Genomic DNA, 14,214 nt, shown 5'->3' on the forward strand with positions numbered 1-14,214 from the left:
TCAAGTTGACTGTTATTGCAATGCATGGAGGCGTAAAAACCAAACAATGATACCTAATATCTTCTTTATGAAAAAATACACCATACATACACTTAAAATAAAATACAAGTATGATGCAATGCTATACAGATGATGATGCAACCTTTAAAAGGAAAGATCCTACTTGGGGAGTGAAATATAATGATGTTAGCCCTATTACTAGGGATGGGAATCGTCAGGGACCAGGCGATACGATATTATTTGATTTATATTACGATTGTCTAAATATCATGATTTTACAAATATTTTCAATTATCAACTCTTTTTCTGATTTTGTTGCAATACCAAACAAACGTTTTTGATCCAATCCAAGAGGATGCTGTGCTGCCTGCAGACATGTGAATAGTTTAGAGCATGCCACCTGTAGTATTATAGAGAAACGAAGATGCTCTATACCGCTTATCCTGGAAGACTTGGGGCACAAGGAGGGGTATACCCCGGACAGGGTGCCAATCCATCGCAAGGCACACACACACATCGGCATTCTGCGAATGCCAGTTAACCTGATCTGTATGTCTTTGGACTGTGGAAGGAAACCCACCAAGCATGGGGAGAACATACACACATTTTCAATACCCCGGTCCTGAGACCTTCTCCTGGTTTAAATAAGACATGACTGCTGAATCACTGAACGGAGCGACAGTCTGCTTTCCGAATCAGCAGCACAACAAACGCCTTAAACATGTCTGCTACTTCTGTCTCTTATCGCTATGGCTACGACCCACATCTCTCTCGCTGTGGAATTTGCACCTCTTTCACAGCTGGCTCTGCTCTTCTTCCTGAAAAAAAAAAAAAAAAAAAACCCAACTGACTTGCCACAGAGATTTTATCACGTCTACTCAGCTCACGCATCCCCCACCCCAACCCTTAAAGACTGGTCTACACCCCCCCGAACAGTGCAGAGGGTTTTATACACGGAGTTGAACCCACAACTGTATGATTGTTTGGAGCATTGAGTCAAATCTAGTCCTATACACGGTATACGTGTAAATCATGCCCTGGAGCAGAACATTCCTGTTCACGCGTTAAACAAACAGTGACTCCCCTGACTATTAAAGACAGAACAGGAAGTGGGTGTGTTTACGACATGAGCTCGCACCTGATGATGGCTATACTGTATACATAGACCCGCCCTGCCTACGTACAGTACAGTACACTCTCAACAGAACACTTTTCTCCCTCCGCAGCAGCTAAAATATCGAGAAACTACACAGGCCATCTGCCAGAAGCCAAATGTAGCTTCCTTTTTGTAGAAAAAAGGTTGTGGCTGTGTGATATTGTGTCGCAACTGTGTCACTTCCTCCTTCAAGCTATAAACGGTTACTAGCACAAAGAGAGAGAGAGATAGAGAAAGAGAGACGCCTGAACAAGAGCAATCGCCTAAAGTGCACGGAGCCGCTAGACACAGCTGCACCATGCTCCACGCTTTGTTCAGCAACCAGAGTATAAGTACAAACATTCATTAAGTATTCATGATGTTTTCTCGCGCATGCAGACGCACTAGGGGAAAAAAAAGCGTACTGTACTGACACTAGCACCTGATAACATTTTAGTCATCTCCGTTTCCTGGTGCATAGTTGTTCAAATCAAACCGGGACTTATGATGAAATTTCTTGCGACTGAAAGGAACAAGAAAGCATCAAGCGCAGTCTGGTGATGAGACTCTCAGTCGCAGTGAAACATCCGAATGATGCAAACGGTGCCAAGAAGGCGGTACGTCCGTGAATGGCGAGGTGACTCGAAGCACTCTGCAGTCGTCACCTTGCGCATCTGTCTGTGGGAACTATGGGGATCCTGGGAGGCCGGCGTTTCAGACATGAAGCAAGCAGTTTGATCATGGCGTCGATGGTGGTATCCAAGCACGCTAGGATAAGCGCATTAGTGTAGCAGGAAATTATATAGAAAAAATAAAGCTAGTTTTTACTCTCAGAACTGCATTCTTTAACTATGCACGATTATCAAAAGTCCCGGTTTGACTTGAACGGCCACCAGCAGTCTTTTTATAAAGTCTGACGACTGGTACCCTTACCTTTGGCACTGCTCTTTGTGGCAGGAGTGGGCGTGTCTGCCCCAGGCGATGCGGGTGTTTCCGTGGACGTGCTGTAGACGGGGTTGGCGAAGGCGCCGTACGAGAGCCGCTGCTTGTCCCTGTGGCTTAAGTATCCGGGCAGCGTGAGCTTCTCCTGAGGAGACACGCTGGACGAGTGGCAGAAGCTCTGCGGTCGTGGGGAACGCTCCTTCTTCACCGGACTCGGCTGCTGTTAACCAGACAACCAGCACAAAACGTCAATATCGTCCTTAATAAAGATTATTTTAACATGAGTCGAATTTAAGTAGCATCATTTACAATATATTTTTTAACATGAAACAAATAATGAGGAATGGGATATTTGTTTATTCATTTATTCATTCATAGTCTATACTGCTTATCCAGTACAGGGCCTGAAACCTACCCCGTAGGGTACAGTTGGGTAATTGGGGATCGCTGATTAGCCTAATCTGCATGTCTTTGGACTGTGGGAGGAAACCAGAGCACCTGGAGGAAACCCACCAAGCACGGGCAGAACATGCAAACTCCATGCACACAGACCCCAGACGGGAATCGAACCCCTGACCCTGGAGGTGCGAGGCCACAGTGCTAGCCACTATGTGACAGTGTCACCAGGTAGATTCGTATTCATTTTAATTCCATACCAAAAAACAAAACAGTTTCTGTATCAGTTTTAATCCTCATAAAATATGTCTATCCATCCGTCGCTTTTTCGGATCTCAATCTCCATTTCTCTGGGGGCACAACGCAGGGCACCAACCCATCGCAGGGCACAGGAACACACCTCTAGGGAGAACCCATGAGGGCCTGACCTTCTAAAGGCAAGCTGCTTATTAAAGGTCCCGTTGCTAAAATGTACTGTACAGTGTACTGCATAAGGGTTCAGACTTCAATCACTCCTTTGAAGTTTCCAGATTTATTATGCACTACACTACTAGTGTTACAAGGTGTAACACTATACAATGTACAAAAGACCATGAGGTGTAAATACTTATGCATCACACTGTAGGTAACTCATGTCACCTTCAGATGACCTCTAGATACCCTTAAGCCAGTCAGTCAGTCAGTCAGTCAGTCTGCTGTCTGACAGTGAGACACGTCTGGTTCTGACCTTATCGTCCAGATCATCATCGCTCTCGTCGATCTCCTCCAGGCGCAGGTTCCAGTCGTACTCCACGTGGACGTGAGGGTTAAACTTCCCCGCCGCTGCCTCCACCACCTACACACACACATACAACCACACACTCGGTCAAAACCACAGATTTCTTTGCGTCACAAACCCGCCGTCCGAGGTGTTTAAATGGATTCGGGGTTTCGGTACTTACAGGTTCCTCACACTGTGTGTTTCTTAACCTCCTTGCGATGTCCAAGGCTGTCTCTCCGTTCTGATTGACTGAAACCACAAAGCCATTTAGGGAGAGCAGCGCCTTCTCTATAAGGCATTAGCCGAAGGCATGCATCATTAAACATGTGGTGTTCTCACTGACCTATATCGATCAGCGGCTTGCCCCTGAGCAACAGTTTCACACACTCCGGCTTCTCGTACGTACAGCAGTAATGGAGCGCAGTGTTCCCGCTCTCCGTCTGCCTGTCCAGAGAGCCACTGCACACACACACACACACACACGCACACATTCAGAGACATGCATCTACACAGTGTGTTTACCGTTGAGCATATGAGACAGTAAAGGGAGGTACAGTACCTGTTCTGAACGAGAAAATCGACCAGCGGCAGCGAGGTCTGGTCTGAAGTCCGTACAGCGAAGTGCAAAGCTGTCTCCCCAGGATCCTGTGCGATTTATTGCAAAAAGATCCGAGATTTAAAAAAAACTCATCCACCCACTATTAAGGAAAAATAGGTTTTAGGATGACATCATCACATCTGTAATCATGCACTATTTATTGCAATCGTTTTACCGCTTCCTGGCCAGCGTCTGTAACACTTCAGATGTTACAATAAATAAAAATAGTGCGTTTAATCGTGTCAGTGGGGGTAAGAATGTAACAAAATACTAAATTCAAGGAGATAATTACAGAACAAGGGAGATAAAAAAAAAGAAATACAGAAACCATGGGCTTGCAAAAAAAAAAAAAAAAAAAAAGAAGTGAAAATTTTTTTTATTGTAGGAGGTTACATTGTTTTAAGGAAAAACAATTGATTTGTCTTGTTTTGAATTATGAGGGGCGTTCGATTCAAACCAGGATTTTGAGGGCAGAATAACTGAACACACTTATTTCTCTATACAGTACAATCTCCTGCTGTACTAATGCCTTCATCCCAGCGTTTCACAAGTGCTCGGATACCATCAGGGTAGAACGCTTTCACAGTATGCCGGAGCGATGACCCAATTGTCTGCTTCATCTTTTGATACCCTGGCCTCCCTGAAACTCCTTTAATGCCATAAACATGTGGAAATGGCTTGGAGCGAGGTCAGGACTGTACGGGTGATGTGGCGATAACTCCCAGCCAAGTCCCTCCCAGTGGTTAAGGCTATGGTCCAGAAGGTTCCAGGTTCAAATCCCACGACCACCAAGTTGTCCCTGTTGACCCCTTGAGCAAGCCCCTCAATATAAATGTAAGTCGCGCTGGATAAGGCCGTCTGCTAAATGCCTAAATGTACAGTTCCAACGGACAGTTCAAATGTACAGTTCCACTCGCTGAATGGTCACGGAAACGACTGCAGTGGGCTCCGAGCCACCTTTTCCAGGATGGTACGGACTTCTTTAAAACGTTTGCACTGTTCAAATGTTTAACTGTAACAGTCTCTTCACTGTACTGTGCTTGAAATCTTCTGTATACCAGTGTTAATTTCCTCAACGGAAATAATGGCGGAAAATATTCATTGACGACATTTTTTCCTGGGACTAAGTCGAGACGATGACAAGACGTCACGGATATCAATGAACAGTGACAAGGACGAAATCAGCATGCAATATCATGCGAATGAGACGAGACTAAAAATTGAAAATAGACGAAAATACTTAAAGGTTTCTTTGACTAAAGTTAGATTAAAATGTTCAGACTTTTAGTCGCCTAAAACTTGACTATGTAAATAAAAATAGGATAAGATTGACTAAATATGATAAAAACTATCAGGGACAATTATCCCGGGACTAAGACTAAGACTGAAAATAGCTGACAAAATGAACACTACTGTATACGTCAATCAGTTCGACTTAAAATTGCATCACAAGTCCCGGTTTGACTTGAACGCCCCTTGTAATCCCTATTCCCTTAGCATGTTTTACTTGCTAAAGCTTTTGCCATAATGACTTGAGTAAAAGCAATATATATAAAACACAAAACACTATGTTGTGGACTTTATGATCTACTCTATATTTGGGTGTAAATGCAATTTGTCTACTTGTATGATTCAGTCCAATAACGGCTGGAAAGCAGGCTGCGGGTGACCGAGGTGCTCTCGGATCCTCTTCGAGTTACAGGTAGTGAAATCAGATCCTGGACCTCAGCTATACGTGTGCGGTCTGACATTTCGTTTGGAAGGAAAGGGCATCAAACGTTTCGAAAGAAAGTTTAAAAAGAAGAGGTTTCAGGTTCTAATATAACTAAATCAGATCAGTTCGGCTGTCACAGAGCCGTCATCCTACTCAGTAAGTAGAGAGAGAGACAGAGAGAGAGAGGGAGAGACAGACAGAGAGAAAGAGAGAGAAAGAAAGAGACAAAGAGAGACAGACAGAGAGAGAAAGACAGAGAGAAACAGACAGAAAGAGACAGAGAAAGAGGAGAGAGACAGAGAAAGAGAGAGAGAGACAGACAGAAAGAAAGAGAGACAGAGACAGAGAGAGAGAGACAGAGAGAAAAAGACAGAAAGAAAAAGAGAGAGACAGAGAAAGACAAAGAGAGACAGAGAGAGACAGAGAGAAAAAGACAGAAAGAAAAAGAGAGAGACAAAGAGAGAGACAGACCGAGCGAGACAGAGAGAGAGAGAGAGACAGAGAGAGAGACAGAGAGAAAAAGACAGAAAGAAAAAGAGAGAGACAGAGAGAGAGACAGACCGAGCGAGACAGAGAGACAGAGAGAGAGATTTATCTAAATAGTATTTTCCTGCAGCAAATGCAATAGTGAAGAGGGATGGAGGTCAGAGCGATCCGGCGGGTTCAGGGAGAGGTGTGTTCCTGATGGGGAGCTGATCAGATACACAGAGCGAGCGCTTTGCTTTTCCCTGAAGGCCTAACTGTCAAACCAGCAGCTGACACAACACTAAATTCCCTACGAGCAAAGGAAAGAAAGCAAAGAGGAAGTGAAGCTCGGGTGACTGCAAACATGACGCTCTCGCCACCGTCACTCAACACTGTGTTGCTTTTTCTCTTCAGCTGGTTTCATTTAAGTACACTAGGTATGAAAACAGTTTTTTTTTCATTTCTCAATGTTCTAGATAGAGCTGTCACCTTGTAGTCTGACTGAAACACTGATAGAAAAAAGAGAAAAAAAAAGCTGAGATTATTTAAAGCTGAGAATTAAGGAAGCAAGAAATGGCGTGCGAACAACAGCGCACCCCTGCTCCTGTCTGCAGTAACTATACGAGATAATGTATCTCATTTAAGGCTAATTAAAGGATTGAGCCTTTATGTACATTTTGCACACATGAGTCAAAAATTATCCGCACTCCACCTATATTAAAACCTCTGTTAGGGGCACTTTACGCTTAATTCAATTCGCAGTGGTAAAGTGCTCGCCCTATCATCCGGAGATCGCTGGTTCGAACCCTGGGCGATGCTGCTACCTCTCACAGCCGGAAGTCTAGAGAAAGCTGATTGGCCGAGCTCTCTCAGGGGGGAGGGATGAGAGGTACTTTGTGCTCTCACATCAATCACGGCTCTACAGCAAATCATGGGCGTCTGTGAGCTCGCGCACACAGAAGGAGCGGCTAGCGCTTTCCTCCAAGTGTGTTACTCCGCCCCTGACGGTGCGTGAGCAAGCAGTTCGAAAAAGATGCGGTCGGCTGGCATCACGTGATAGTCTTCGCCCTCCCGGCTGAGTGGTAGTAGTAGCCTTAATGTGGGAGCCCCCTAGTGACGGGGAGGAAACAGGTGCAGATGATGACAGACGGTCAGGCCGGTGATTAGTATACAGTACTGCTGATGCTGAACACTGAGTGGTTGGAACAGACGAGAGGGGAAATGAGGTCGCTGCTGACGTTGTTACATAAACAACCAATATTTTAATTGTATCTTTATGTACTTTGAAACATTTGTTTGAACAGTGAAACGTGTGTTCCTATTTCTATAATTTAATCTACAGCATTTAATTCTATTGGATGTAAAGAAAGGGGAACTTTATTAATAATAATAATAATAATAATAATAATAAAATCTAGATTCCTTAGTCGTGTAAATATGCCTTCTTTGCAATTGTTCTTATTTTGTAGTTTTCGACCTTTTTATCAATTATCTTAATTTTTCATAAAGAAAAAAAATTATTGGCTCATAGATCTGGTTACAGCAACGTCAACACATCATCATAACCTCTAATTATTTTTTCATTCATTTACACATCAGTAGTTGCAGCATGTAGGAAGTGGACGTACCTGTCCTGCTTCGAGGAACGGTTCCAGCAGCTCCACTCCGTCAGCGTAGAGCTGCACGAGCCCCAGCAAGTCTCGGGTCCTGACCGCCTCGTACAGGTCGCCTTGCCTCGCCGTGGCCGTGCATGGTGTGCGCCGGGCAAACCGGTGTTCCACGTACTTGGCGTTGATGTACTCCTTCCTCTCTGTCCTGCAGGAATACAATCAGGGGGAGTGTATCGAGTCGGATATTAGCAGGGCGTTTGGGAAATGTCAGGTTAGAATAATGGGAAGCAGAGAGCAGGTGTACTCACATGTCACTGGACGGTGTCGGCTTTGTGGAGGGGCTCGGCAGATTCCCCTCCAGGATTTCATTAAAACTACTGTTTCCTATATTCTTGGCCAGCTGTCAAAAAATACAAATAAGAAACAGTTAAAAAAATGAATGGATAGGATAGAATTACTGTAAATATCCTGAAGATTGATTCAGACTAATAACGTTCCCTAATAAATAAAGAGAATATTCATAAAAATGATACCGTTATTGCCTTGGTCTTGCATTTATTTATAAAACATTTTAAATGTTGTATGAAGCATGTACTTTTAATATGTTAATTAGGCTCAACCTCCATTCCATGGCACGGGGATCTTCAAAACACAGAGCCAACTCGCAAAAATGCAAAGATGTTAACTTTTTTTTTCTCCCTGATTTTCTCCCTAATTTAGTCGTGGCCAATTCCTCCGCATCACTAGGGGGCTCCCACATTAAGGCTACTACTACCACTCAGTCGAGAGGGCCAAAGACTCTCACGTGTTTCCTCCGAACCACGTGTCGCCAGCCGTCCGCATCTTTTCGAACTGCTCGGGCGGCGTACCACACTCGGAGGACGGTGCTATCCGCTCCTTCCGCTTGCGTGAGCTCACAGACGCCCCTGATTGGCTGTAGAGCCGTCATTAACGTGGGAACACTAAGTACCTCTCATCCCTCCCCTCTGAGAGAGCTCAGCCAATCAGCAAGATGCAAGCATATTACAGAATCTGCCAAGAAAAACCTTCACTCGTTTGAGTTTCCGACATCTTGTTTGTTTTTGTCACAACTTGTCACATGACTGTTTCATTTGGATACTCATTAATATTCATTCGCACATGCCAAAGATGGCGTTTACACTGCGTATCGAAAAGGGTATCTTATTAACACAATGTTTGACTTTAACATGTGATCAGAAAACTAGTAAGAATGTTTATTATTAATTATTGGGTCAAATTGGTATATTAGACATGAATGATATATATATATATATATATATATATATATATATATATATATATAATTATTCTAAAAAATATATATATAAAATTATTATAAATATATATATAAATTATTTAAAAAAATATATAAAATTATTATTTAAAAAAAAAATATATATAAAATGATTATTAAAAAAATATATAAAATGATTATTAAAAAAATATATATATAAAATTATTATTAAAAAATATATATATAATTGTTATTAAAAAATATATATATATAAAATTATTATAAAAAAATATATACAATTATTATAAAAAAGATATATATATATATAATTATTATAATATATATATATATATATATATATATATATATATAAAATTATTATAAAAAACATATATATATATAAAATTATTATAAAAAAAAAATATATATATATAAAATTATTATATATATATATATATATATGTTTTTATTTATAAAAACACATGGGCATTAGAAAGGTTTAATGGAAATAAAAAAGTGATCTCGTGCCATCTTTAATTAAATTTTTTTCCCCAGCCAACTGCAGCTGCATAAAATACATAAAGAAAAAGAAAATTTTTTAAAAGATTTGTTAGAAAAATTTTTTTTCCCCTTTTAATTAAAATCTGATTTCATCCTAAAATGATTCTTTATTTATCTGGTGTATCTTTAACTAATCAGAATACATACATAATGCCATATGACAGAGCAAATGATCCCAGAATGATCACAGAGACATGACGCACGGCTCACCAAGAGTTCCGAGGTGCCTAGTTTGTCCAGCTCCATGGACTGTATGCGTGAAATATGGACGCCCATCTCTCTGTGGATCCCTGAACACTCGATACAGGTCAGGATGCCCAGGTTAGTGGACAACCATTTAGGCTCTGCATCAAACACACAAACAAGGAAAACAAAGACTGATCAGTTAAAGTTAAGGCACTGAAAATCTAGCAGTTCATTTTAAATCCTGAAGGGGGCGCAAGACACCATTTCTTAAAGGACGGAGCAGATCAGTAGTGAGCGGAAAACAGAAATGCGCTGTTTTATAATGCGTGTTCTGCTATAAGGGGTTCGAATAATTGTCTTAAAGATGCATTCCATATATTTCTGGCTATAAGGAAACTAAATATAATAAACTAGAGAATGTTAATGTGAGGAGCAGCAAAAAGGAACTCAAGAACATCATCATCTCGACATGTTAGGTCTTCTGCCTGTGTTTTAGAAAGTCTTAACTGGTATCAGATGTGTATTGGGAACTTTGTTTCCTTACAGGACTGGGATTGTTGCCTAGCTGCGCAATGTGACACACACACACACACACATGCTGAAACATAAAACAGACTCAAGGTTTATGAACGCACTCAGAATGTAACATGGCGAACGTGACACGTAAGCTTTGGAGGAGCGAGGCTTATAATCGTAGGTTTTTTGCTTTGACCATGGTTAGGTTTGAATGTCCAATTTCTGTAAGGTGTTCAAGTCAAACTGGGACATGTGATGAAATTTCTCGTGAATGAAAACATATTATGAAATCGATCAGGGATAAGGTGGCTCAGAGCAACGCCTGATCCTTATAAAATCAAAGCATAACAACATGTCACCAACTTGAGGAAGGGCTGCATGTGTCTGTGTGAACCTGAATTTCAGACGTGAAGTTTGACATATTTTACCTCCGTGGTTTATTCTCCTCATCTTTTGGCTACACAGTCTCTCATCGTCTATACTGCTTTATCCTGTATTCAGGGTCACAGGGGGCCTGGAGCCTATCCCAGGAGACTTAGGGCACCAATCCATCACACACACTATGGGCAATTCGGGAATCAGCCTAATTTGCATGTTTTTGGACTGTGGGAGGAAACCGGAGTATGTGGAGGAAACCCACCAAGCACGAGGAGAACACCCAAACTCCATGCACACGGAGACGGGAATCGAGCCTGGCCGAGAATCGAACCGGAACCCTAGAGGTGTAAGGGTTAAGGCGACAGTGCTAACCACTACACCACCGGAACCCTGGCTATGCCTTGGCTATATCGTACTGGTAGGAATAAAAGTAATATCAGACTTGAGATCGTGCTGTTGTGAAGAATGTCAAAGTGAAATAAAAATTTTATTCGTCACATACACAGTCATGTACAGTACCATGTGCGGTGAAACGCTTAAACGACCACACGTGACCTTGAAGATGAAAAAAGATTATTAATAGGAAATAAATATGGAATAAAGTAAGAAATAAACCATAAAAAATAACTTTAGCTAAGGATAGAAAAAATATATCTATAGAAGATAAGACAAAACATTTGAAATATACTTTAGTGATATGCATGAAAGTGTCTTATGTGCAACGAGCAAAAAAATGTGCAGAAATGTGCAGATGTGCAGTGTCCATACGTGTCCATGAAGGTGCAAAAAGACAAATGTCCACAAACGCCGTGCTGATATCCAGCACAACAGCATGACCTCGAGTGTGATATTGCCTAAATAAAATATAACAGCGCATTATTTGGACTACGCAAGGAGTAAAAGTCCCAGATCAATCATGGAGCGCTTTCCAGTAACGCCGCGTCTCTACGTGTTCGTATCAGCGGTCTCGTCCAATCTGACGGAAAACACTCATCTCCATTCCATTTCTATTCATACGTGACGTTTCATTATTCCGACTGAATGATCTGTGTCTGTAGCAGCCGGAGAAGACGGGAAGGAGAAATATAAATGATTGTTTGTGCGTGTGTGAGAGAGTGTGATTATGTGTGTGTGTGTGTGTGTGTTTGTTTCTGTTTGTTGCCATGTGTCTCTGCTCTCTGCATGATAAACACTGACTCATTCGATCCTGTGAATCGAAACAGAAGAGCCACACTCCAAGGCAATCACACACACTCCCGCGTAAACACACACACACGCACGCGCGCGCGCAGCTGTCTGACCTGACGCTCCGCAGTCGCAGCACACCTCGTTGCCAGGCATGCGTAGCACGTCCTCGATGATGGCTTTGGTTAGATCCTCTAGACTGTCATCTCCGGCACTCTGCTCGCCACGGAATGCCATGTTCAGAGCCTCCTCCTTACTGTTAGTCAGCACCGAGATCCAGCTACACACACACACACACACACTCATCAGTGATATGAATACACTTTCCAAAAGCATGTGCATTGAACGGATAAACTTTAATGCATCATACACATACGGTACCAAATCACGCACCATAAGTGTGCTTATACAGCACACACACACACTCACACTTACATCACAAACTCCTGCTCATCCTCTGCCTGGAAATGATATGTGCGATTATCTGTAGAGAGAGACAGAGTGAAGTGGATTACATTAATGGCACTTTAACTCCGTTCCTCGCTGCATGTGTAATGCACTTTCACACATGTGTGTGTGTGTGTGTGTGTGTGTGTGTGTGTGTGTGTGTGTGGTGGGGTTGTTGGTGCTCACGGGAGATCAGGTCGAAGCACTTCTTATCCTCGCCTGGTTTGACCTGACAGGTGAGCAGGTTGAGTCTAACCGGCTGTCTGTTGGACTGGAGAGGAGAAACACACACACGTGATCAGACTTACAGTATAAACAACAACAGTCTAGTGTATAACGCATAACACACCGGCAGACACAGCAGACATAACACATGACGGATTTCCACTGGGGACAGTTAAACCGTCCAAGCGATTATCAAAGCGATAAGCGTCAGTGCATCTTGGAGCAGTTCATCATCATCTTGGATTATCTGATATAGAAACTGACACATCAGGTTTTTTAGATTATCGGTCGATCAGAATCGGTCGATCAGAACTGGTCGATTATCAGTTTGATCGGCCGTGACCTGTCAACCAGCCAATCAGCCTCAGATATAAACAATTCGCTTTATATTGCATTTTTGTGTGCATTAGAGGCCCCACCTGTCCGCACATCACTCAGCGGCGCTTATTTTCTGAGACTTTGGAGGAGGTAAAACGTCGCCATCTCTTTATAATCCTACAGGTGGCGCTCTCTGTACTATTTCACTCGACGTCTGTACCACTTTATCCTTTCTACAGAGTCATAATAGGCATCAAGTCCATCCCAGGAGGGGCAGAGTGCCAATCCATGGCAGGGCACACACACATACTGGACACACACACTACGGGGCAATTAGCCTAATCTGCGCGTGGTTTATTTTTTTTCGAACAGTGTTAACCCCTAAGCCATCGCGCCGCCTCTGTACTACTTACACAGTTGTTTGTTTTTTTATTATTATTTGCCAGGTTTGTTTATAAATAATAACTACGGTGGATGATAAGAGATACATGCTGCTCAGTAACAATGTAGGGTTTTGCTTAATTGAACTTGAAGTTAAATATTAAACTCTTATATTAGAAGTTAAGCTGTATGGTTTAAACGCTGTGGATGTTATAAGGCCAAAGAGGGACGAGGGACATACATATATATCTAAATAAAACCGTGACACTTATAGAATCTCAATGTTAATTTAAATCGTCCCCTAGGTATGGTGATAACACCGTCCCCACACGCCAGCGTTCATTCCACAGGAGGTACCAGAACATCCCATCGTATTTCTTATACCATGACGTCATACAAAATCAACTCGCAGCCTTCAGGAAACTCGGCCGTACATTCCCAGCTGGTAATTATATGTTGCTGGCGTTTTTAAAAGCTTAATGTGCCGCATGTCGGCGCACACATCGGAAGTGCGCGATTAGAGCCGACGCAGCGCTCCCACATCATTACAGCTGATCTCACTGTGTGTTACAGGCCTCCTGCTGTTATCCTGCTCAAAAACATTCCGACAACAGTAACGGCACAGGAGGAAGCAAGTTCAAACACACACACACACACACACACACACACACACACACACACACAGAGACAACAGTGTTTCTGCCAATATGTATGAACAAAATATTAATATAGTGTGAGGGTTTTTTTTTATGCACAATTCATTCATTTGTCGACATTCAGATGTGTGTGTGTGTGTGTGTGTGTGTGTGCAAACAAAAAACATGAGCGGAAATAAAACATTTCCTGCTTCTCCTTCCGTTTCATTCATGTATTGGCCAGGTCTTAAATAAGCCAATTAAAATTTCCCCTATTATGACCTCATACAGTAATAGCCCCGCCCCCCTGCTTCTTAGCATGGCTAGGCTAGCTCATTTAAAGTGTGCAAGAGGTGGAAGACACATCGTTCATGTCCGAAATGAAGGATTATTTGATGGGAATTTCAGCTCCAGTATTAACACACACACACACACACACACACCTTATCAAAGAAGTAGTAAAATATGGGACCTAGCATAAGCAAAGGTCCCATATTTTAAAAAGCA

The 14,214-nt window shown here is 42.3% G+C and overlaps 1 protein-coding gene across 1 annotated transcript in view; it reads right to left on the reverse strand.

Annotated features, from left to right (window-relative positions):
• Positions 1–14,214, reverse strand: part of asap1a (ArfGAP with SH3 domain, ankyrin repeat and PH domain 1a) — an 82,464-nt gene that overhangs the window by 4,825 nt on the left and 63,425 nt on the right. Inside the window, exons 14-24 of the mRNA XM_053492668.1 lie at positions 12,335–12,419; positions 12,137–12,185; positions 11,818–11,981; positions 9,647–9,780; positions 7,929–8,020; positions 7,639–7,825; positions 3,793–3,878; positions 3,577–3,692; positions 3,415–3,482; positions 3,201–3,308; positions 2,069–2,297 (exon numbers count right to left, since the gene is read on the reverse strand). Of these exons, the coding sequence (XP_053348643.1) occupies positions 2,069–2,297; positions 3,201–3,308; positions 3,415–3,482; positions 3,577–3,692; positions 3,793–3,878; positions 7,639–7,825; positions 7,929–8,020; positions 9,647–9,780; positions 11,818–11,981; positions 12,137–12,185; positions 12,335–12,419 (1,318 nt within the window). The remainder of the gene's footprint in view (positions 1–2,068; positions 2,298–3,200; positions 3,309–3,414; positions 3,483–3,576; positions 3,693–3,792; positions 3,879–7,638; positions 7,826–7,928; positions 8,021–9,646; positions 9,781–11,817; positions 11,982–12,136; positions 12,186–12,334; positions 12,420–14,214) is intronic.

The sequence above is a fragment of the Clarias gariepinus genome, chromosome 1, assembly GCF_024256425.1.
Source record: "Clarias gariepinus isolate MV-2021 ecotype Netherlands chromosome 1, CGAR_prim_01v2, whole genome shotgun sequence".
Classification (NCBI taxonomy): Eukaryota; Metazoa; Chordata; class Actinopteri; order Siluriformes; family Clariidae; genus Clarias; species Clarias gariepinus.